The 26,532-nt window shown below is 24.5% G+C and overlaps 2 protein-coding genes across 2 annotated transcripts in view; one reads left to right on the forward strand and one right to left on the reverse strand.

Annotated features, from left to right (window-relative positions):
• The window catches only part of LOC122855336 (protein timeless homolog), an 84,294-nt gene that overhangs the window by 36,633 nt on the left and 21,129 nt on the right, over nucleotides 1-26,532 (reverse strand). The window lies entirely within an intron of this gene.
• LOC122855337 (chaoptin-like) lies at nucleotides 20,840-24,463 on the forward strand. The gene has a single exon (XM_044156626.1). The coding sequence runs from the start codon at nucleotides 21,078-21,080 to the stop codon at nucleotides 24,018-24,020; it is 2,943 nt and encodes a 980-aa protein (XP_044012561.1). The 5' UTR covers nucleotides 20,840-21,077; the 3' UTR covers nucleotides 24,021-24,463.

Here is a 26,532-nt window from a genome sequence, read left to right on the forward strand (position 1 = left end):
AAAATTTTTTCAAGAAGTCTGAAGGGTTTATGGGGTTTATTGAAAGAATAAATAAATATTGAGAAAAAAAATTCGTTGGCCTTTACATATGTTGGTCATATACTTAAGCCTAATGGTACAATGTTAAAGAAGAAAAAAATAGAAAAAAAAAAAAGCTTTTTCGTTTTCCCTTTTTCCCACGGGACGAGTATTTCTTCTAGAAAAATGCTAAAGTCTTCTTTACGATCTAACAATTCACCCCGAAGCATCACTTTCGAATCAATGGTCAAAAACAAAAATAAGAAAAAATAATAAATTTAATTTACAAAGAAAATATAAAAAAAATATATAAATACAATTTTTTGATACAAAGAAAAAATAATTTATCTTAAACAAGTAGTAAAGGTCAGTATATGATCAAACGTATTTCAATAAATTTTCCAGTATTTTCAATTTGAAATTGATTATTTTTATTTCAACAAATTTAAAGAATAAAAATTAGAAATAATTATTAAATTCAATGACTAATTTCCATTTATTATTTTCACAATTTGTTCATGATATATTTTTATAAGTTTATTAAAATATTCATTGTCTTTTGCAGATTTTTTCTTTTGTTTCAAGTGGAATATTTTACATTTGAATACCACAAAGTTACAGGATTATATACTTGGATATGTTTTTTTTTAAATTTAACTTTTCGTAAAAAAAAATATCTAACTTGAATGATATTGATCAAATTTTCTAATGTTGTTTTTTTTTTTTTTCCAAAGTTAAATTAGCTATACAAGTTGGCCTGAGTCAGTAAAACTGGATTAAAACTATTTACTAGACATACAAGAAATAAAAAAAAAAATTATTATTTATTTTTCATAAGATTATTGGATTGTGTTTTTGTTCTTCAGGCAATTTGATAAAACCCCCGGATAAATAGCAAAAAAATAATAAAAGTAAAAAAGTAAAATCATGTCTATTCATACTAAATTCATACAGTTGTGGAGACTTATTTTTGATGTAACCCCCCACGGCAAAAACAAAAACATTTATCAGGATTTTACTGATAAAATAAAATAAATGACTCAAATAAATGACAGCTCAATTATAAGGGCGTATGATGTATAGATCTATTTTCATTTGTTTATTTTTTCACAAATAAATATTGATCAATTAGACGAAAGTCAAAAAAGTAAATATTTAAAATTAAATAATAATGATAAAAAATTTAAAAAACAATAGTTTACATTTTTATTTTTGTAGATAAAGTGTATATATATCAAACTGACAATGAAAAAAAAAATATATATATAAAGTATCTTAACAGCAATTTGTCGCACCTTGTAAAGCCTCAACATTTTGTAGTATTTTATATTCAAAAACTTGAAGGAAAAATATAAATGTCTGTCACATATCACAAGGGTTATCATTTATCATAAATATAAACACCATTGTGGTTTATAAAACTGGCCAAAAATCGATAAATCTTTTTCATCTATTTGTATATACGACAAACTCAGTATCATCAACTCAAAAAAATCTATCCTCTCTATTTACTCACTCGAAAATTTTTTTTATTTTTTCATTTTTATACAATTTAGTATCCATATTTATTTATTTATTTTTTATTATTTTGTTCCCGCATGCTGGCTTTACATTGGCTTCTTCAGACTATACTCGACTTGTGGGATATAGCAAAAAATTGCTGACAGTGAAGAATGCCCTTCTACAAGGATTGCCAGATTTACGGGGTCAATCTGTAGTGTGTGAAAAAAGTATAGAAAAAAAAAATTGGGTTGAAAGAAAATAGAGAAGCTTTCTTTCAAGAAAAAAAAAAAAAAAAATGAAAAACTCAATTCTTTACAACCCCTATGACTGAGCGAAAAATTTTTTCTCTTTTTAAATTTTCTCAATGACGTTAGGACAGTGATTTTAGGAAAAAAAAAAATATTAAATATAATTTTTTTGTTTTATTTTTTGTTGTTGGTTTTTTTTTTTTCAAGCTGAGTGGTATTTTTTTTTTTTTTTATTTCGAAACATGGGGTGGCTATATAATCAGACTAGATTTTTTTTTTGTTTTGTTTTTTTCTCTTTGATCTAGGCAAACTGATGCGTATAAAAATAACAAATTTATCTCGACTAATAGCTTTTTTTTTTTTCTATAGAAAAACTAATTTTTCAACAATAGTATTATGTTTTTATTTTTTAGAATAATTTTTTTTTATTTATATAATGAATAAAAAAAATTTGATAATAAAAACAGTGTGTGTGTGTGTATATGTGTAGCATCCGGTATTTCAACATGAGAAAATAGTAAGGTCATAACGTGCTTTTTTGCAGATGATGCCAAGCGCGCTTTCGATTGCCCATGAAAAGCACTTTGAAACTTTCAAATAACGCGATACTAAAATGAGAAAAAAAAATATATATATTTTTAAATTTCTATACTCGCATGAACGGAAAAGTTGAAATAAGAAGTGGGAGAAAGTAACAAAAATAAGAAAGCACTACTTTGAATTTTGAATTCACCTGGTTGTCGGATAGAAAAGTACTTTCGAAAGAAAAGATTCTTTTCTTTCTTATTGCACTTTTTTTCTTTAGCCCTTATTTTAAGTTTTTCACTTTATTCTATCGAGCTAAGCTGAAAAACTGGTCATACATTGGAAAATCGATATACAAAAAAATACAAAAAAAAAATTGTTAAAAATAATCGTCAACTCTTGCTTTCCATTGGCTCATATATATTCCAGGAGTTTTATTTTTTCAAGATGGTAAATTTACTGATCAAAGTAAATATACATTAAAAATATAATCCAAATTGAAAATAAAAGTATAAGTCTTACTTTTCAAATGTAAATTGATAACTTTCATTTTTACTAAAAATATACATAAGCAAGCTTTTAAATCGCTTTATTCAATAAAAGTCATGTTTTTTATTTAAAAAAAAATAGTAAAAGTTACAAAGGAAAAAAATATATATATAATATAAATAAATGTTATGTAAATATAAGTCGAGAATATAATAATAAACGAAAACGAGAAAATTTTAAAATGGTAGAGAAAAAGAGAGAGAAAGAAAAGAGATTGAAAGAAATGAGTTGGTTGGTGCTTTTGTGACGTTAAAATTGTCGACGATGCCGTTGAACGACGAAGCTTTAAAAATTCTCAGAGTTTTTAAAAGTCAGTGTCGAGTCTTGCCACGAGTTAGACGGGATAAATTGAATTATGGCGTTTGCCGTTCTACGGCGTTTCTCTTACCACCTATTTTACATCCCTTTCCAAGCTACCCCTCGAAAAGCCTCTATGTTATTTTCATGACAAGGATACCAAGCCCCATGTTGTATACAACACCAAGATATTTATGATATACACAAATTTTGGCTATTTTAAAATTTATTTATTTTTTTATTTTTATATTTTTTTTTTTTTTAGTCTTGCACGCATACAACGTCCATTTATTTCATGGATAATTATTTCGTCCTGCCACGGCTCGATAAACGTAGCCCATATTTTTTATAGAGAAAAATAAATTAAAAAAAAAGGCATAAAATTAAAAGAAAAATATTTAAATAATAATAATCATCAGCAGCAAACGAACCAACCAACATAAAGTTAGGGGGGTAAAATGGAGTTGAGTGACTGCTTGCTGCTGTACGTGACATGCGTTTAAAAGGTTTTTGAATTTTAAAAATTATATATGAATAGAAAAATATATAAAAATAAATAATTGTTTTATTTATTTATTCATTTTTTTTTTTTCAAAACTAAAAACCAAATCCGTTGAGTTATATACGACAGATGCAAAAACGCGCTTAAAATTATGTGAATGATTTTTTTTTCTATTTTTGATTTACTTGGTTGAGAGATAAAATTTAAAAAAATATATTTTTATATAGCAATAGAAATGAAATAAAAAAAAAACATAGATATATGAAATATAAAATAATAAAAAAAATCAAAAGTTGAGGTAAATAAAATATAGGTCAGTTGATTTTTAGCCAATTGTATTTTGCTATTTATTCTATGTATCATTGGGGAATTTAGTTTGTGATTTTTATTTTTATTTTTTAAAAGAGAATCAACTAATAAAGATGAATTTTATCGATATGAAAAAAGGTCGGTTGTGTGCAATTTTCAAATTTATTTATCACAGATATTTAAAAATTTATTGGACGACCTTTTTCATTATTTATTTATTTTTTTTTTGTTCAACAAAAATTCACCACACCTTCCGGCGTTTTATCCCAAAATTCCCATTGGAATAAGGAAACGTATATAACCTCACGTGATCGACCGAAACAAAGAAAAAATAATAAAATTATTATCAAAAAAAAAAAAAAAGAATATAAAATACGAGGGTGTTAGATTTTAACATTTCTAACCATCTTTGAATTTTTATTAATTTTTTTATATGGTTTTTTTATTTTTCGTGTTAAATTTATGATAAAATTGAAAATTGACGTTACCACAGTTTTAACATAAATTTGCATATCTGATGAGATAACTTGGCTGATTCACCAGCCATGAAAAGACGAAATGAACGACAAAATATTATTAACAACAGCTGTGAATTTTTTATATTATAAAAAAAAATATATATATAAAATTTGAAAATCATGAGCTTTTCACTCTCGAATAAACTTTTGTTAAAGCTTCAAGACTTACAATATTTTATAATCCGATTTCTTACTTTTGCATTTGCTACTTTTCATTCAATCCTCGAATTGTGTAATACCACTGGCCAAAAATAAGAAATAAACTGTCTTTATGATCCAACAGAATATATTTGTGAATAACTTGGCTAAATTAAAATATTTAAATAAAAAATAAATATATATGAAAATAAATAAATAAATAAACTGAGGATAAAGAAAATTTTTAAGTAGTTATTATATCCAAAAGAATTGGCACAAGTTAAATGGAAAAATAAAAAAAAAAACAAATAAGGAAAAAACAATATCGTCAACCTTAAAAACTGATATCAACGTTGTATATATCGAAAAAGTTTCGAGGACATTTTGACTCAAAAAACAAAACGAAATTGCACACAATATGACGTTTTTCGTTATTGGCAAAAGATCTGTATATATTTTTATATCTTTTATTTTATCTAATACATTTATTTATTTATTTGTAAAAAATAAAAACAATGTAATAGCAATGGACCATGTGTATACAAATATCCATGTATGATAGTCAAACACACTTTAAACTTAGCATAACATAAATAATTCAAAACAATGCAAACAAAAGCATGGATTTACTATTTCAAGTTAGAATAAGATTTTTCATGATATCCATGAAGCTTTAGAATAAACTGTCCGCAATATTTTTCATACATATTAGCATAACAATTGTCAAATTGAATAAATAAAATATATATTTATTTATTATTATATTTGTTTATTTATATTTCATATGAAATATTTAAATAAAAACTTGACAAAAAAATCTTGTTTGAATAAAATACATACAAATGTCACCTGAATTGGTAATCCAAAAAATATTGGTATAAAGAGAAGAGATTGAACTGATGATCCAGAGCGAAACGAGAACATATACCCAGGGCTATATAAAGCCAGGATTCTATATCGTTTTTGATACGTCTATTATTTTATTTTTTATTATATATAGATTTTTTTTTTATTATTTTCTTGAAATTCTGAACTCATCATTTGACATAGAAAAGCAAAATCCAACAAATCCATGAGGGCTTCCCGCAATTTTCTTCGGATCGGAAAATTCAATTGCCGCTTCTTTACTTTCATCCAATTTTTTTTTTATTTGTTATTTTATTTTTTTAGGGATATATTTTTTAGTTAAACTTGCCACCTAGATACCCGGATTTTTTTACTGAACAAAATTTATCATCAAAATATAAAACAAAAGATAAAAAAAATATTATGAGTTTAAACAAAGATTTACTTGGGATGAAAAATAAAAAAGAAGGAAATGAAATGAACGAGTCAACAATGAAGAGTTTGAGCTTAACTTTTTTGTTGCATCAAGCCTAAATATACCTCGTTGAATATCTCATCAATTTACTCGAGGCTTTGCTAGCTACGAAAAGTTAGAACAAACATAATGGCAGAATCAAACTGAACCTTATCTCGAATTATATGCAATTTTTGTGCATTAAGATATTTTTTTTAAAAGGCTAGAGCTTGCAATTCAAGATAGCACAGCTTTTTTATTTATCATGTGACTTGAAAGCTCGGTCTGAATTGTTTTTCGAAAATACTGATGCCAGGTTAATCGAAATTTCACCTTCATTAAAACAAATACTCTGTTTTGTAATTTTTTATGCCCAAAGTAATTCAACCTTCAATGAAAATTGCAGAAAAAATTCTGCTAGCTTTTGCACTCAACCATAACATTATGACCCTCAAGCTAGCCATAATATTTTTTTTTTTTTTTATACATTTTTCTGTGAAAAGAATAAAACTACGTTTTCATAAAACCAAAAAAAAAAATATAATAAAATAAGAAGAAGAAAAAAAAATAAAAAACATCTCACTGAAACATAAAGAAAAATATGTAAAATGAGAATTTTTAATAAGCCAGACTCAAGAGTTGCCAGCAGAATAAAAAAAAAAAAAGTTTTTTCATTCAATCTTGGAAAATTGGCTGACACTAAAAGTGCCATATCAACTTTCACAAGTAAAATTTTCATCCTTTTTCTTTTCTATTAAATAGCTAATTGAATTTTTAGAATAAAAATATAAATTGATTGTTTTTAAAGACTAGATAACAGAGTAGTTGAGTTGATCTTATCAAAAACATGTGAAAATAATAATAATATAGATGTGTATGTTTGTGGCTGAAAGGAAGAGGATTAATTTGAGGGAAAACTGTACAAACATAGTGTGCATAATATCCTAGGTCAGTTACAATATACGTTTACATAAGTGTTGAGAATATATTCATGAGTTGAATTTAAATCCTCAAATAAACAATTCATGGATGTTGTTCCCTTTGGTCTAAAGACACACACACACTTGTCAAATTCCCTGACAATGACCAGGCAGTTACAACAATCAAGGGTGTTAGGATCAGTTAGGATGGATCAATCAACATCCTACTTTGTCACCTACTTAATCCCCAAAATATATTTCATCATTTATACTGTCATGATATTTATTTTTATTTAAAAAGGTTAAGTGGTTCTTGAAGCAATTTTAAGGGGTGAATTATTTACCATTATTTATATATATTTTTTTATTTCATTTATTTACTATTTGTCTTATTTTTATTAAATTTTTTTTATCACAATTTTTTGAAGATATTTAAAGAGCTTCAAGATTGTATTCCCATATAAGGACCTGCCAGTTGCACAACACGAGTCACAAGAATGACGCTATCTAAAAAAGATCACACGATATTGTTGATGTTGTTGTTGTTGTTGTTGTTGAGGGGGTGAGGAATAAAGGGGAGAAAGATAAATAAAAAAAAATAGAGTAAAAAGCAAACCAATGAACGACGAGGTCGAGAATTTTCAACAAACAGAAATACATCATTCGTCATTGTGGCAGATACAATGCAATTTCGTTAGTACAACCAAGGTGACATGCAATTTTCTCGTGTCATTTTCATTTTTTTTTTTCTGCTTCAAATAAGTTTACACGGTTGTTTTTATTTTTTATCGCAAATTAAAAATTGTGATGGATATTATTATTTTATTTATTTATTTTTCTTTGACATATATTACTGATAGGTTGTACCAAGAAAAAAATAAAAAAATTTTTCAACAAATATTTCACTGGTGAAAATAGAATAGCAAAAAAAAAAAAAAATATAATAAATTAGATATCTGATATGATTCAAGAAAAAAAAAATGAAGTGAAAAGAATAAAAAATAAAACAATTTATATTACTTTATTTTTTATACAACACAAAAGACAATTCGTATCTTGAAAAATAAAAAATAATATATATATAAAAAATAGTGTCATACAGAAAATATAAAAAACAAAAGTTGAATTATAGTATGAACATAGAGTTACGAGCTTCATCACACTTTTTTAAAAGACATTTTTATTTTTCATGTTGGACGGTTAAAGTTGTAAAATTATATGACGTTGAAAAGAAGTGAATGTATCTTACAGCCCTATCAAAGTTTTCCACGATCTTGGCTGAATATTATAAACTAAAATCCCTTTTTTTTTTTTACCAAATGAAATGAAAATAAATATACCAAAAAAGAAAATAGTAAATAAATAAAAACAGAAACACATTTGATAAGTGTCTGATGAAACAACAATTTATATCCCCGAGGTCATCAAATGGTAAAAAATAAAAAAGTTTTAGATAAATCTTTAACATACATATATTCTCCGAAGACTTGTATGTTTCTGCGTATACACCTTATTCACCTTAACGCCAAAGAACAAACTTGGAATAAAAAAAAAAAAATACCAAGCCGAGGGAAAAATAAATGTGTGTGTGTGCGGAAAAGAAGGTGGGTTTGGTGGCCATGAAGAAGACATGTTTTCATCATAAATTATAAAGTTTTCTACATAACGTTGCCTACTTGCTCCAGGTACAACGTTGGACTTTACACTCAACCAACTCTTTCTTCTTTCTCTTTACTATCTCACCTTTATTTAAACTCCTAAAAATTTTATATATATATTTATAAAATTTATTTATCCATGCATGTGTTAATATATGTATTTTTATAGTAAATGTATGGGTAAATAATCCTTCCGGGACTTGCACGTGCATTTATAAATTTACGACCGAAGAAAGACAAAAATCATTGGGGAATTTATTTTTGAAAAAAAAAAAAAAAAATTGTCGATGCTGGTTTTGACTTATTTAATATTTTGAAATATTATTTTTCGAGTTATTTATAAAAATATATGTTCAAAAAATAATATATAATATTATTATTATTTTTATTGTTATGTGGAAAATTTAATTATTTTAGTTAATGTATATTTTAGATGAAATATAAATGCAACATATGGTTAAACTATGTTTGTGGATGTATATAATATTTTGATGCTGAATAAGGTTGCCACAATTAAAATTGCAAAAGCCATACAATGACATTTGCAATTATTACAAACAAGCAAACCAATATTACCATATAAATATATATAAAATATATTAATGTATATAATAATAAATTAAATCATTAATAATATTGTGCTTGATAAATTACAATATTCTGTTTATTATGATGGTTAGTCTGCTGGATTAATATAAAATTTTTTTTCATCAAGTATAATTCAAAGTTTAATATATATTCTTGTCAATTGTCTGAAGAGGAATGCTTAATGAATTTATATATATATGACGTTATTATACTACAGTAACAAGTAAAATGTCATTAAATCTTATTATCAAATTATTTATTCATTAATGTTTATATATAAATTACCAATAAATTAAAATCAAACATAAAATCTCAGTGATAAAATATAAAAAATATAATGATGTATTATTAACTGAATTATAGAATTTCATTTATACCAAAATTTTTTCATCAGAGTAAACTCATGAAATAATATGGAATATCTATAAAAACATTATGAATGAAAATAAAATAAGATATATTAATAATATATAATAATTAATAAAAAAAAAAATTAGTCATTAATAATAAAAAATTTAAAAATTTATCAAGAAATCAAAGAACTATTAAATGAATATTTATATATAACATATAAATATCTTAATTTAAAAAGATCAAGATAAAAGATATAAAATCTATTATAATAACTGAATTTATATATATATTTTTTCCAGAGACCTCTTGGTACTTTTTGGTCTGGTGAATAACCAAAGGGACTCTCAGAAAAATTTAAAATGAATATAAAATAAAACACTATTTTAAAAAAATAAATAAAATTAATGAAAAATTTACAAGTAAGTTTATGGAAAAAATTTAATCTTTGAAGATTTCACCATTCTACTCGGAAAAAAGAGATAAAGATTTCAAGATATAAAAAAAAATATAAAAATAATAAAACAAGCTTTGGAAAAAAAATCAATTATAAATCATGTAAAATTTAAGTAGTATAAAAACTGAATAGTCAGCCAATCTAAAATTAAAAACCTTCACTTGTTAAATAGAAAAAAAAAAATAATAATTTTATGATAAAAAATGTGAAATAGTTTTTGATTTACTTGCTAAAATGATGTAAGAATGAAATTGAACTACGAAAAAAGAAAATATATATACACAGAAAATAAAGATAAAATAGAGATAAAATTTTATGCACTGTAAAGACAAGAAAAAATGAAAAAAAAAAAGATTATGTATAAACGTTAATGCAAGCCGATAAAGAGTATATATATATATGAAAATAGAGTGAATATATGTAGCTAAGGAAAATGAGAAAAGAAGATGGCACATAGAATGACACCCGTCGATCGTCGTTCTGGTACATCAACGAGGTAAAGGCGTTGGTGCATATATTCGGCTCGCGTCTCGTTTTTCTCTATGGCTTCGTTTTTCATCTGTTATATAGTTGGTAATAGGATCAACATGAATAGTGAGAATATCCGTCTTCTCAGTATCGTCGTCGATGTCATTGTCGTTGACGTTGTCAAGATATAACGAAGATAGAAACACGAATGTGCTATTATTTGACGCTCGATTATACACAGTCACATCTTTGAGCTTTTGATTCCAAAGAAATTATGTTTATTTAACGAGAGTTATGTATATACATTTGGCAAATACACAAGCACAGACAAAAGTGTCTATTATGTACTCCATTAAATTTTCAAGCAGACTATACTAAATAATAAATGCATTTACTTTTTTATTTTTATTCATTCATCCCTTCTAATGTCTACAAATTTATTTATTCATCTTGATTTTTTTTTTTTTATTTAAAAAGGATTTTCCCACATCAATGGTACCCTTAATGTCATGTCAAACATACCACCTGAATATCATTATAACTGGGAGTAGCTCCATCGTGAATTAATTTAAAATAAATAATTTATTTTCTTTTTTTTTTTTTTAGTCTGTGTATTGGAAAATTATAAAAAATTCAAGAGCTATTATTTGTTGTTTTTTTTTTGGTCGACTATTTTTGCTATTCAATTTTTAAATGTTTATTATTTATGAAAATTGATTATATAAATATTTTGGATATTATACTAATGTATGTATTTTGAAAAAATATCAAAACATTTGTGGATTACAAAGAGACCAAAAGAGGGAACAACAGTATTTTGTAAATTATTCATGACAGAGTCTCTCTGGTGTTCTATATGAAAATAAAAAATTCAGGTAAGTTGCTCGTAAAACTGGGGAAGAAGATAAACATATATTTAATCCTCATCTCGTTTAAATTACACAATGGCCGTATGAGAACAAAAAAAATAAATAAAAAAAATTCTTATAAATTTAAATTAAAATAAAAAAAGATATTTTTCATATTTTTTTTTCTGGAATTCTATTATTAAATAATAAAATTGATTTGCAAAGTTCAAATTGAAAATCAAGGTCTCAAGTTTAAGGTCAAAATGTGAACATAAATAAATACCAAGGAACTTGAGCTTTCAATAAATATTCAACAGTTTTTTTTTTAGCCAGATAATATCTATAATATATTTTAATCAAAAATTAATTTAAAAATGATAATAATTTTAGGGATATAATTTTAAATAAAAAAATGATTGTAAATAAATTTTTTTCCAATATTTTTCATTTAAAAAATTTAATTTTTTTTTCGTTTAAAAAATCAATGAGTAAAAAGGTCAATAGAATATTTTCATATTGTGATTTATCTGAAGAGATTTATACTATGATCCGCTTATTCAAAGTTGAACATTACTTGAGAATTTATATGAAATCACTTTTGAATTTATGAAAATATAATCGTTATGATTTACTGTCTGGTCTATTGTTCAGTGATTGAGTATAACCAATTATAGACTTTTAACAATGTCAAAATTTAATTGTTCCGTCATCAAACTATTGACAGATGATATTCAACAAACTAAAATTATCAAATATATAATTAGAAAAATTTAATCTCTATTATAGATATTTTAAATCGAAAGTTTTAGGTCTGACACTGCTTGACTTGTACTACTGAAATATCTAATAGTATATAAATAAAATAAAATATCAAACAATGAAACCGTTTATTACATTTAAAAAATAAAAAACAAATAAAAAAATTTTTATGTTTTAACAATTTTACGAAATTTTATTTTTATATCTTCATGCACTTAATCTTAGTCTCTTATCGTATTTCAACTTGTACCATCTTCATGTCTTAAAAAACATACTGTTTTTTTTTTTTAATGTACATTTTCTTGTACTTTTCAGAGCGTCTTACATTGTGTGCCAACAGTATAATATATATCCTATTTTATACTACTATATTTACACACATGTGCATTTCAAGATTGTTAGCTTTTACAATGTTCAAGTGTACTAATTAATTAAGCTTATTGTCATGTTGTAACCACGAATATCTGGCAATGTCACATTGGTCTGTTTGTTGATTTAAATTAACTCTGAGTTATGTTTCCTAATATTGTAATATAAAATAATATTTAAACTTTGCAAATATTTATTTATTTATAATTACAAAATAATATTTATTCATTAAAAATAATAATACAACAAATTAATATATAATTCACATAATAGCTGATTAAAAATATTTTTAAAAAATTCAATTCAATGAAATGTGCTTTTATATTTATTTATTTTTTTCATCAAATCAATTGAATATATATTATTTATAAATTGTTATTGGTTAAATTGGTATTGGTTCAAGTGAATTCATGCAAATTTTCGATATCGATTCTCTAATCCGGGCATTTGAAAGGTCGTTATGTAAATATCAAATCGACCATAGGCTTGCTCATCTTTCTCCCCTCATATATACACCCCTAACTTAAGGCTACATTAATGCTATGAACAGGCCCCTCTAGTCTATACTATGTGCCACTGTGTGGATATTTTATAACCTATATTGATAGTAACTAATTTAAACTGATTGCATTTACAAATCCCCTCGTAAATGCTTACTCATTTGTAATTAACAAGGTTAAAAATGCAACATACTTTACAAAAGTATATATTGATGTTTTTATGACTATACAAAATCGTGTTTTATTTTGTAAATAGTTTCATTATAATTTTATTATAATTAACTTAATCATGATGCTATTATTCAATTATTACTTTTTTTATTTAAAGTTTTATTTTTTTATTTTTTATTGTGTTTACGCTTGGGGTATCAAAACGGTATCGATCACTATTTTATAATGCTCATCATTTCCGGCTTTCTACTTTGATGTTACATTACATATTTTTTATTTTTCCATTACAAAAGAAAATCTTTGCAAGGTCAGCGATCGTGCGTTGAAATTATTTTTTTTTTTTTCATGGCATTTGGCCAATGTGGGGTGAAGAGGGTTGTGTAGTTAAAAAAAAAAGCATTGTCTGAAAGTACGTTACGTTAGTGAATGGTTATTTTATAATCCAACGTTAAAAAAAAAATTGAAAAGATGAAAAAAAAAAAAAATATTTGAGAATGTCTGGAATAAAAGAGATGGTTTACAATTGGTCCAATATTGAGGGTAGATGTCTGTGCCAACGTAGATTCTCACTACTCTCTTTTTGCCAAAATAAAAAAACAAAAAAAAAATTTATTTAATGTTTGCAGAAGGAATTAAAGATAAATCACAAAGTATACACAGTTTATATATGAAGAAAAAAGTATGAGAAGTGGAAATGAAACGAAAGTGGAAAGAGATGAATAAAGTACAAATCCCAATGCCACTTGTCCATTCTGTATGATGTAGTTGTTGTAATACGATATTCTTCTATACTGATTTATTTTTTTATTTTTAAAAACTTTTTCGTATTACATTTTTCTTGTATGTACATGATATTTTATCATAGGTATCTCTCGATATGGAAACGATAAATCATGGATGAGCACTCACTATTCTTGAGATTGTGTATGCACGTATGTGTATGTCGGTATGTGTTTCAGAACGACAAAAAAAAATTGTAATGAAATGGAAAAAAATCTGATGATAAAAAGTAAAAGTTTTTTAAATCAATGCCAGTTGTTGACTTGCCAAAATTGAATCAAGTTTTTTCAAATATTTAATAAACATAAAATTCCAGAGAAAAAAAAAACCAAGTAGATATAATAAATATTTTAAAAATGAAAAAAATGTATTATGATTTTTTTTTTTATCATAATGATAAACTTGGAATTTTAAAGTACAATAGAAAATATATTAAAAAATATTTTTCAGCTCTGTGATAATGATAATATGTTGAGTATTTAATTTTAAAATAATCTATAGATTATGAGAGTTATTTTTATAGTTGGTTATTTTTTTTGTGTTAAATATTTTATAAATTATAATAAAATATTAATTTTATTTTTTAAATATTTTATTCAACTGAGTGGATTAACCTAACTTCTTAATGACTTTTTAATTTTCATGAATATCTAAAAATAAAATAAATCTAACGAATAGAATCATCGATTAACTTTGAGTGAGATATATATTTTTTATTACATATATTTTAAATATTTTATTTGATACATTAAATTTTTATTGACAACTTTTTTTAAATTTGATGAAAGCAATTTTATTACTTTTGTAGAAGATAATATTTAGTGATATTATGCTTATCGAAAAAATATAAAATTATTTATTTAAAATTGAACTTTTTTTTTTTGATTAATTAGGTTTTGCTTTTTTTCCTCGATACATTGTAATGCTTTATCTTTAATATTTTTTAATCTCAATTTCATATTATTTTTTTTAATTTCAATACATGTTATTTCTTTTTCTGATGATTTTCTTCTAGGTACACTTCTGAAACATGGAATAGTTTCTTTCAACATATACGAGAACAGCATATCATATTCTTTATTTTTTAAGCATTCATCAAAATAACCAGTTTCATACGGTGATTTTGTAGCCTTTTTGATGTTATCTTCTATTAATATTTTATTTTCGTTGATTAAATTTATGTTTTGTTTCAATGCGATCACAATTTTATTCTTTGCCAGGAATTTGTTCGGCTGGTTCTAAATATTTATGAAATAATAATCAAAAACTTATTAAATTTGTTTATTGGTTAAGTTAAGTGATAATAAAAATTTAAATAAAGGTATCAACTTTCAATTAAAATATATATCATAATTTAAAAATTATTCTTCAAATTGATATATAAATTACTTACCTCAGCTAAGACACTTGTCAGCAAAACAAAAATAATCACAATTTTATACATTTTAAATTGTGGAAGAAAAATATGTATAGTAACAACTGATGGTTGTAATATGAAGTGATCTATTCAAAAGGTTCGTCTTTATTATATACTGAACTTTATTCGATGCCAGTTAATGTGTTCCCCACTTTCTTTTTTAAAATAGATTTGATAAAGCAATCATTTAAAAAAATATATACATCTTTTGTTTCCGATGTTATATTTTTAAAAAATTTATCAATAAATGTTATTTTTAGCAAAAGCAATAAAATAGCTTACATAAAATAGTATAATATTAAAAATAAAAAATAATTAAGATATTTATAAAAATAAATTAAGATATTTATAAAAATAATTAAATATATTTATAAAAATAAACACTTATCTTCATAAAAAACGATTAATTTGTTTTTTTTTTTTCTATTTAAGTTTTTTCAAGATATTAATAAAAAAAAAACTTGAAAAAAAAAAATTATTTAATTTTGGCAAATTAACAATTGGCAGTGATTTAAAAAACTTTTTATTATAATTTTTTTTTTCTTCCTTTTGTAGTAAAGGTATTTTTTCATTTTTTCAATTACATATTTATTATTATTTTAAATTTTCGACTAATTTAAATTGTCGATGAAAAAAAATAATATAATATTTTATATTTTTTTAATTATATTTTAAATTTTATAAACACAATACTCTTTATGAAACACACCAGTATAAAATTTAAAATATCCATCAAAATTGTTATTTCATAAATTCCCACAGGATTAGCTTGCCGAGTATCTATCTTTATTCTACTTTATTAATCTATGCCTCTGCATAGCCTTGCTTTTTCATAAAATACTTTCACCGGAAAGCTCCGATTAAAACTTTCACAAATTATTATACATCAACAAACGCTTACGGAAAACATTATTGTTAATTCATTATTTAAACTAATAAAAATAATTTTAAAAAAATTCTAATTCAATTTTTTTCTTTATATCATCATTATTTAAATAATAATCATAATAAAATTTAGAAAAAAAAAGTGATAATATTATTTATTAAAATAAAATAAATTTTTCATATATTCAAGAATTTACTGACTCGATTATAACGAAACGAAAAAGCGTATAACGCATTAGAAAAATGCAAAAAAAAAATAACAAAAAATATAAAATGAGAAAAAAATTGGCGGTAAAAAAGAGTTTAAAAAAAATATAATGAACTTGATAAAAAAATTCAGATGACTTGCAAATCTGATGCAAATGGATTCTGCACTTTGATACCGATTTTCGCTTCCAAATATCAGACTTTCTCATTTTTCTATATACACATAGACATTGTGCATATACACAGTATATAATGACACTCGTTGTATTCTCATTATTTTTTTTTTTTATTGTTCTTTTCATTGTTATTTTTTTTTTATATCTCGAACTATTTTATTTGCTTCCTCATTTTTTTTCGTAGTTTGTTACGCTTCTTTCAAGCATTAAAAAAAAAATGATAATAAAAAAACATGCACATAAACAATGTATATGTTTTTCTAGAAACATTGTTTGGTGCTTTAAGCTCAATTCAAAAATAATAAAAATAAATAACAACAAAATCAACAAAATCAAATCGTTAAAAAAACGTAAGAAAATAAAAATAGATTGACGTGAAAAAGATGCTTATTGACGTAAGAATACAGTGTAGTGAGAGCTTTTACTTAAGACAAAAAACATGAGCTTTTGAATAAAAGTGCATAGGACCATTCAAAAATTTTCTTTTAGCATTCTTTAAGAAATATTTTGCACCTGGGTTTTAAAACATTCTTGTACTTAGTATATACTTTGAGAAGAAAAAAAAATAATTAACTAAGACAGTTGATGGTATAATGAAAATTCATAAATAAAAACTACCCCTTTTCATTCTCCAACGTCACTCAAGTAAATTTATTTGAAAACAAAAAAAAATAAATCAACTGATTAAATTTGTGAATTTTATTCAAATAATTATTTAATGTTTAAAATCAACGTGATGAATAAAAGCATACGTCAAAAAGGTGAAATTCAAGTTGAGATGAGCAAGAAAAGCTGCATTGTATACAAAAGTATATTATGCATATATGAGTGTGTGTGTGTGTGCTTGCTTATCCGTTGAATGAGAAATGCAAGTAGTGGTATGAAAAAAAAAGCTTCAAGCTTTTTTCGTCGGGTAATTTTTATTTTTTTTTTTGTTTCTTTTATTTTCTCAAGCTGGGTAAAGGTATACATAGCGACTACTCAACAAAGTGAAGGGTGATTTAAATATTTGTACGTCCAAGACTGAGCACACAAAAAGAAACAAAAAAAAAATATTTAAAAAAAAAAAAAAATGGTCAAAGTGAAAAGTTACGTGTCGGTTATTTCATGCATTTTGACTTGACTTTGTGTCAAAAAGAGAATTTAAAAAAAACTGTCTGAATAAAAATTTTATTATTTTTTTTTTTTTAAATATTATATATTTTATGATAAAAATTTATTTTATATTTGTCAAAATTCATTATGATTTTTATGATGTGAATAAAATAAATTGATGAAGAAGAAAAAAATTATAAAATCCAGACAAATCTATTTTAGTATTTTTCAACTCTTTTTTTTTTTTTTTTTAGTCAGCTTTCAGTTTTGTTATACCATTGCAATTTTTTTATTTTTATTTGATCATATATTGCTGTATTCGTGACACATAAGAGTAAAATTTATTTTCATTTTTTTTTTTTATTTTTCATGATAGTAGAAGCCCCAAATGTAACGTGAGAAAATAAAAAATGTAAAACTTACAGTCAGTTGAAAAAATCAAAATAAAGTATGCAAAAAAAGGTGGTTGTAGATGGCATGTGTTATTTATTTTTTTTTTATTTCGTTTTTTCTTTATTTCGATAGTGTATTCATTTTTATTTTAAGTTGAATTTGTATGTATATATATTTGAATTTGCAACAGTACAAAGTGCCACTGGCTGATTTAAATATTTGCATGGGATATAGCTAGGTGCAACATTGCTCAAGGAGAGTACCTTACTTCTCGCTTGTTGCATGTTCAATGGATGATGGCCTGATTGAAGAGCTTGGGTTAAATGAGCCGAAGAAAACAGATTTTACCAATACTATCGTGAATCTTGTCCTCCAAGTAAAAAATAAACCAACCAAAATAACATTGCAAAAAAAAAATAAATAAATACAAATTGAAGTCAAGAAAAAAAAGGTCATTTTAAATATTTAATCTTGGTTTTCAAGACTAATACTTGAGACTAAATTTAATCATTTTATAAGTACCTCTTCAATTTTATATGCATAATTTATACATTTTTTTTGTTATTAAAAAAAAACTGGTAGTTTAATTTTTTTTATATTTGATTTACCCTTGAAAAGAGAAAAAAAAAACGACCTAAATTTTTTTTTGTATCATGACTGAATTTGTAGAATCATGAATTGCAAGAAATCCCTGTGCAATTACAGATCTTCATACTAAAGAGATTTTAGTTAAATCTAGTTAAATCTTTCATCAAAAAATTTACATCTTGAACTCGTAAAATGTCATACGATTATTTATTTTTGGCTTCACTAACCCATCTTGAAATTTAGCCTGTGTAATTTCGACAAAATTGCGCGTAAAATAATAAAAAAAAAAAAAAACCAGCACACAAAAAGATCTAAAAAAGAAGAATAAAAACAAGAAAAAATAAAAAAAAACCATCTCTATCAACGCCAAGAGATGTCTTATGAGAGCAATCACAGAGTCCTTGTGATTGTCGTTTTTTTTTTCGCGATTTTCTTCCATTCTATCACCCCTGAAGAATAGAAATAAAAATAAAAAAAAAACACATCGTTTAATTCTCAGCTCCTCTTTCTTCGCTAATTGGAAATGTTCCCTGTGGTGAGAAACAGTAGATTGGATTTTCGTGAGAAAAGCTTATACGATATTCAAGAGCATAAGTATTTTAGTTGAAACAAGGCGAAATTAACATGAAATATATAAATATTTAAAATAAATATTATATATCATTCAGTAATTATTATAAATTTACTAAAATAAAAACTATAAATTGAATATAAATTCATAATTAATTTTGTATAATATATTTTTCTCTCAACTATTTTTTTTATATTTTAATTTTTCAAGAAAAGACATTTATTTTTATTTTTCTTTCTAACCCTTGGTGATCTGGCTTTTAACCCACTTCACTACCCGGCCTCATTATTTGCCCCTTGTCAACCTAAGCGAAACTAAATTTTAATTTTGTCGAAAAAAAAAAAAAATAAAGGCAAGGCCTAGGCTCTAAAAAGACACTAGTAAATTTCGTATCAAATAAAAATTACAAGTCGTAAAAAAACGAAATAATATATATTTTTAAAAAACGCCCATCAGAATGTTGAATTTCAAAAAAAAATAAAATAAAATAATAGTACCAATATTTACCCTGAAGGATTTTATTATAACACGACAAAGAAATTTTCACGTTAACATATATATTTGAAAAAAGTATAAAAATATTCAAGCCAATTCAAGCCTATAAACGATTTTTAAAAAATATATGAAATATCACAACATTGCTTTGTGTTTTGCTTCAAATATAGAGACACGTTTGTGTCCTTCTGAATCGTGATATGAATATCATATGATTTTGCTAGTATATTTGAATATTATGCAAATTATTTGCTGCACTATTTTCAACATGTTTCATCATATATACACACAGAAGCAACAAACGCATGTTTATCAATATACAAAATATAATTTAACTAATTGTTTGTTACTGACAATAATATTTAATAATAAATATTTCATTTTGAATATTTAAATTGCACATTTAACCTTTGAAAAGATTAATTAATTAAAATATATTTCATTATTATACTATTCTACATAAAAAATTACTGATAAATTTGTAGATTTTATTTTTCGTTTTAATTTCAGCCTTGTATTTTATTTGGAAAAAAAAAACTATGAAGCTTAATTTTCTTGTAATTTCATGATGTCTGATTACTGTCAATTAAAAAGAAAAGACAATTACATAAAGTCGTATAAAAAAAAAAATAAATAAAATAAAAAATAATTCATGGCAAGAGGTCAAAAAGAATTTATATATAAACAACCACCAATGTGAGTATAAAAGCCACAACACAAAACTCGTATAGTTGTAGATTTTGCCCCATGTCCAAGTTAGCTTGCCAGGCAATTATTATCAGATGAGAAACGAGTCTGAGAAAGCAACGCTGACGGTTCGTGAAATCGGCGTTTTTACTTGGTTGCCGCACATTGCATTGCATCGTATCCCATCAAATGAGAAAAGAGTAGAAAAGAAAAAGCATAGTAAGCGTATAAAACAAAGATAAAATTTTCATTGGTATATACATGTATAGTAACTATTATAAAATAAATATATATAGAGAAGCGCTTGCGCATTTTATCCCTTATCGAATTCAAGAGGTAAAATGAGATGAAAGTTGGTGGGTGGCAGTGGTGATGGTGGTAGTGGTGGCCGATGGATTTGGCAGGAGCTACAGCAATACCAGTGGTGAATGGTGGTGGTTAAAATGGTCGGAAGGGTGGTAAATTTAAGGGGCAAAAGATACTCAGCGTGATAGGGGAAATTTTATAGCTAGTAGCATAGACTCAAGTCGACTTGAGTTGGTTGAACCGACAGTATTAGTTGGTTCGTCATCGTGTCAAGTTGAATTTGCAAAAAAAAAAAAATAATAAAAATTCATTGTTAATTGAATAAATTGTTTGTGATTTTATTAATCACATTTAAAGTGAAATATAAATATTATCAATTGACAATGCTGATTGTTTGGATACAACGAAATAATAATGTGTTTAAAATAATATGTAAACATATTAATTTAAGTGATACGTGAAGACTAAAAAAAAAGTTGGTATGGTGATAAATTTTATTGCAATGTGGCTGTTGACATTTTTTATTGCCATTACGGCAGTTTTGTGTAGTGATATTAAAACAACAACAACAACAACAACAACGATTACAAAAACAACAATAACAATACCAACAATAAAGCCACGTACTATTACAACATCTACATCAACATCAACACCAACAATAACAACGTCAACAACACCAGTAATCATAACAACAACAAGAAATTCATCAGTAAATAATATTGCCAACAATAATAATACTGGATCTTACAATGTTATCGAGTGTTTTGATAAAATGACAACACTTGTAGATGACATCTGTGAGTGTCATGCTGTATCACATAACAATAGCCAAGTTGAGGTCAAATGCCATAATGGAATACCACTGATTGACACTATACCCCGGGATATTAACCAACTTGCAATTTATGAAATTGATGAATATCAAATGATAAATTTCATAAAAGAATTTGATAATAATATAACATTTAATTATCTTGATAATTTAATTATTAATAATAGTACTATTACTGGTGCAAATATAACATTATCAAAATTTCAAAAATATAAATTATTAAATTTATCTAGTAATGATATTGTGGAATTTTTTTTTGATAAAAGTGATACAATAATAAATAATAAAACAAATATAATAAGTGATATAATGATATTGGATTTATCAAAAAATTTTATATGTGAACTAACAGTTAATGCATTTAGGACGCTTGATAATTTAATAAAATTATATTTACGTGATAATGTTATTGATAAAATTGATGAAAATACATTTATTGATCAAATGAGACTTGAAAATCTTGATATTTCAGATAATAAATTAAGCAATTTACCAGATGGTACATTAACATATTTATCATCATTACAAATATTAAATTTAAGTGGTAATCAATTAACATTTTTGGGTGTAAGATGGTTTGAGACACTTGGTAAATTACGTGTACTTGATGTATCAAGAAATGGTTTAACAAAAGCAGCATCAGATGCATTACAACCATTGCCTGGTTTATCTGTATTACGTCTTGCTGAAAATCCATTGATGGAACGTGATGTATCATTGTTACTAGGTACTGGTAGACGTCTTGAAACAGTTGATGCTTCACGTACTGGTTTACTTCGTGTACCAGCAGCATTAACAAGATCAGTTAGAGCATTAAGATTAGCTGGTAATAAATTAACATGTATACGTGATGGTGATTTTGATGGTTATCCATTATTAAAAATACTTGATTTATCAAATAATCAATTATTTAATATTGAAGATGATTCATTGGGTCGTCTTGATGTACTTGAAGAACTTGATTTATCTGGTAATAAACTTAAAATAATACCACAAAGTTTACCAAATAGTTTATTATCACTTAATTTACGTGATAATATTATTGATAAATTAACAATTGATGATTTTCAAGGTATTGATAATATACAAATATTAATACTTGATAATAATTTAATTGATATTATTGATGAGGGTACATTTAGTCATGTACAAAATTTAATAAAACTTGATATATCAAATAATCCAATAAAAAAACTTGCTGCAAATTCACTATATGGACCAGTAAGTTTAATTAATTTACGTATGTCAAATTTACAATATCTTGAATGGAATAATGAACAACAACATGGTGATATGGAATTTCCATTACCAATACCAGATAGACTTGTTTATCTTGATGTTTCATATAGTCCAATATTAGCTGAACAATTATTTTCCGATAATGCAGCTTTATCAGCATGTAAAAGTCTTGTTGAATTAAATTTAATAAATACAGGATTAACAACATTACGTTCTGATATTATTTATTTACTACCACAATTAAAAATACTTGGTTTATCAAATAACAATTGGAATTGTACTGATAATAATTTATTATGGCTTGGTGAATGGATACGATTAAATCAAGAATTACAACCATCTGGAATATGTAGTGATGATAATTATGAATATAATAATACACTTCTTGTTGATTTACCATCACCACCAACACCATCTATACCATCAACAACAACAACAACATATAATATTACAAAACAAAGTGATTATTTCAGTGATGATTTTAAACTCAATCATTATTATCAAGATGCCATTGTGCCAAATATGTCTTCCATCATCAATATTGATAGTAATAGCAATACAGAAAAATCAATAACAGCCAAGGAAATTGAAAATCCAATAGCAATTGATACAGAAACTCAACAAAAGTTTGTAAATTATACAAGTAAATCAAGCGTTGATCATGTCAATGAAGTAATAATAAATAAAAAAAATAATAGTAGCATTTATAATATTAAACAACAAAAATATCAATTTAAAAAAAAACAGCTAACTAAAAAAATTGATAATATCAATGATAATCAAAGGTTTCATAATGAAAATAAATTAAAAAAAGAAAGAGATAAAACACAAAACCAAATAAATAATAATAAAACAAATGGAATTATTAAAAATTACATTAATCAACATGAAATAAAAAACAATCATGTTGATTTAAAAAAAATTAATAATAATAAAATTGATATTAAAATAAAAAGAAAAAATATCAATAATGTTAATGATAAAATCATTAATAATTTAAATAATAATATTATTAATAATGAAAAATCGTTGATTGATGAAAAAAAAATTAATAATGTTGTTGATAATAAAAATCATGATAAATATGATGATGATGATTTAATTCATGATGATACAATGACAAATACAATTGCACAAGAATTAAATAGACGTGATTCTGAATTGAATGAAAGAATAAAAAATTTAAATTCACATCCAGGTATGTTAATATTAATTGGTGCAATAATTGGAGCTGGTATTGTGCTGACAATAATTTTATCAAGACGTGCAACATTAAGATACAAAGAAAGGTATCAACGTCATGAAAATATTGAAGTACATACACTGACACCGACAATTGAACTTTGGTGACCATCTTAAATAAATTTAAATTAATTATTCATATAAACAAAGCAATCGTGCCAACATGGTCAATTTACATCAATACACATACATATACGCATTTATACAAAACAATTATTATTATTGATATTATTATCACCTCATTGTAACATAAACAAACATACACATACACATGGAAAAAAAAGTGAAATTATTACTCAGTATTTATGAGTGTATAAAAAATAAATGTCGATAAGTTTGAGCATTAATTTTGTAAGAAGCGATGAGAGACTATGAGATTGTGAAATTTTCTTTTAAATTATAAATATTATTTTTTTTTTTTCCTTGATTTATAATGAATGGGTAATTTTTTTTTTTTTAAATGATAATTTAAGTTCAGACTGATCGAGCATTATAGTGACAATAAAATAATTTTCAGTAAAAAAATAATAAAAAATAAAAAAAAAAAAAAAGTAGTGACATTATATAGAATTGTCCGACAGCTCGACGAAAAAAAAAAATTAATTATTTTCATTTAGAAATTGTAGAACGTCACAAATTGAAAAATCAACAAAAAAAAAAATTGAACATAAAAACTCATTACCTGATGGAACAATGATTTTTTCATTATTTTTTTGATTTTCTTTCATTGCATAAAATAACGAGGGGTTTATTTTTTATTTTTTTTTTTTTTGTTTAGTAAATAAAATTTTTGTTTTTCCCTTTTTTTTTGAGATTAATAAAAAATTTAATGAGAATAAAAAAAAAACAATTGTGAAAAATAAAAAAAAAATGATAACTATGATAATAATGTAATAATAATATGAATAATAAAGAGGTTAGATATTATCTTTCGTAAAAATAACCAGTGTCAAAATAACATTTAAGATAATAAAAGAAAAAAAAAAAAAAAAAACGTTGTACAAAGATATTAAAAAATTGTAGTTGATTTTTTCTGAAACCCTATATTTATTAAAATAATTTAACATTATGTATTCTTGAATATATTTATGACTAATTTATTTATTCCTTGTTTTTAGAAATTTTAATAAAAATTAATATCCACTAGCGGTTTAAAGTCAGAATAATTATTTATTGGATCTGACATTGGCCACATTAAATAATGTTCTATATAAAAATTTTAAAGTCTATATGAATTTTTTGAATACAGCAAGAAGAGAAAAAGCTCAGAGAAAAGCTTCAGAAAACACTTTGATTTTTAGAGTGAGCTTAAAAATGAAAGAGGTCAACAGATAATCCGGCAAGCAGTCGAAAGGAAATGGATGAGATAAAAAGAAAAAAAATAAATAAATAAAAAAAGAATAAAGAAATGAAGAAGAAAGAAAAGAACAAAAGAAAAATAATAATAAAAAGTAAAAAATACAAATGACCGAAGGCGGAACGGAGTGAAAAGCTAAGGGGAAATCTTGACTTTTCATGTTAAAATGATATTTTATTTATTTATATAAATATATTTCGCAAAAATCCCTCAAGTATTTATAAAAAAAATATATAGGTATACATATAAGAAAAAAAAACCATAACACATACTTTTGTATCCATTAAAATTATTAAATATTAATTCGAGAGCTTTCGAACATTATCTAGTTCATTATACATTCACTGAATAAATTATCATAAATAATTAATACCTTGCACGAACAAACCCTTGAAAAAATTTCTTTCAAAAAAAAAAAAAAAGAATTTTCTTTTAAATAAAAAACTACCTCACGTATCCAATTTACAGGTAACGTCAGAATAAAATTGGAGCAAGTTATATGACAAGAATATACCTCAAAAAAAAAAAAAAAAAAAAATACAATATATATACTTTTTCATTATGCACTGTATTGTATTAAGCTCATAGCAAAGAAAAAAAAGGAAAAAAAAAATATTAAATCACTAAATATTTTTCAATATTTATACAAGGTATATAATTTTATATTTATAAAAATTTTTTTATACTTATTTGATAAACATGAATAGACTGTATAAAAAATATAAACTTGAATTGTGGTTGGGTGTAAGAATTTTGTTATCATAGCACGTACGAATATTGGATGAATATTGGAGTTAAAATAGAGAAGAAAGTGAGTACCAAAAAGAAGGGGGGGGAGGGGAAATTGAACCAGAATACAGGTGTAGGTGGTACCATAATAATTCAGGAGATAAAGCATCGATCCATGCTGTCTACATGATACTATTACACTTATCTAACACATACAAAAATTATCAAGAGTGTTGTGTATAAAACCAACCAACATATATATGTGAGTTGATGGTGGACATATGCCCATATAGCCACACAGTGATACGACTAAAGCCTCGACATGTTCTCATGGTCCAGCTCGTATAAACCTGTCGTTGTGTTCCCAGCACGAATATCACATCTTTCGCTATCCAACTAGGAGCTTAGCTTCTTTCAACGTCTCTTTTTTTTTTTTCTTCTATTTTTATTTTTATCTTACATACGATGTTTTATACACACAAGAAAAAGAAAAAAAGCAAAATTTATATAAACAGTAAAATGGGAAAAAAAAGA

The sequence above is a fragment of the Aphidius gifuensis genome, linkage group LG4 (genome assembly GCF_014905175.1).
Source record: "Aphidius gifuensis isolate YNYX2018 linkage group LG4, ASM1490517v1, whole genome shotgun sequence".
Lineage (NCBI taxonomy): Eukaryota > Metazoa > Arthropoda > Insecta > Hymenoptera > Braconidae > Aphidius > Aphidius gifuensis.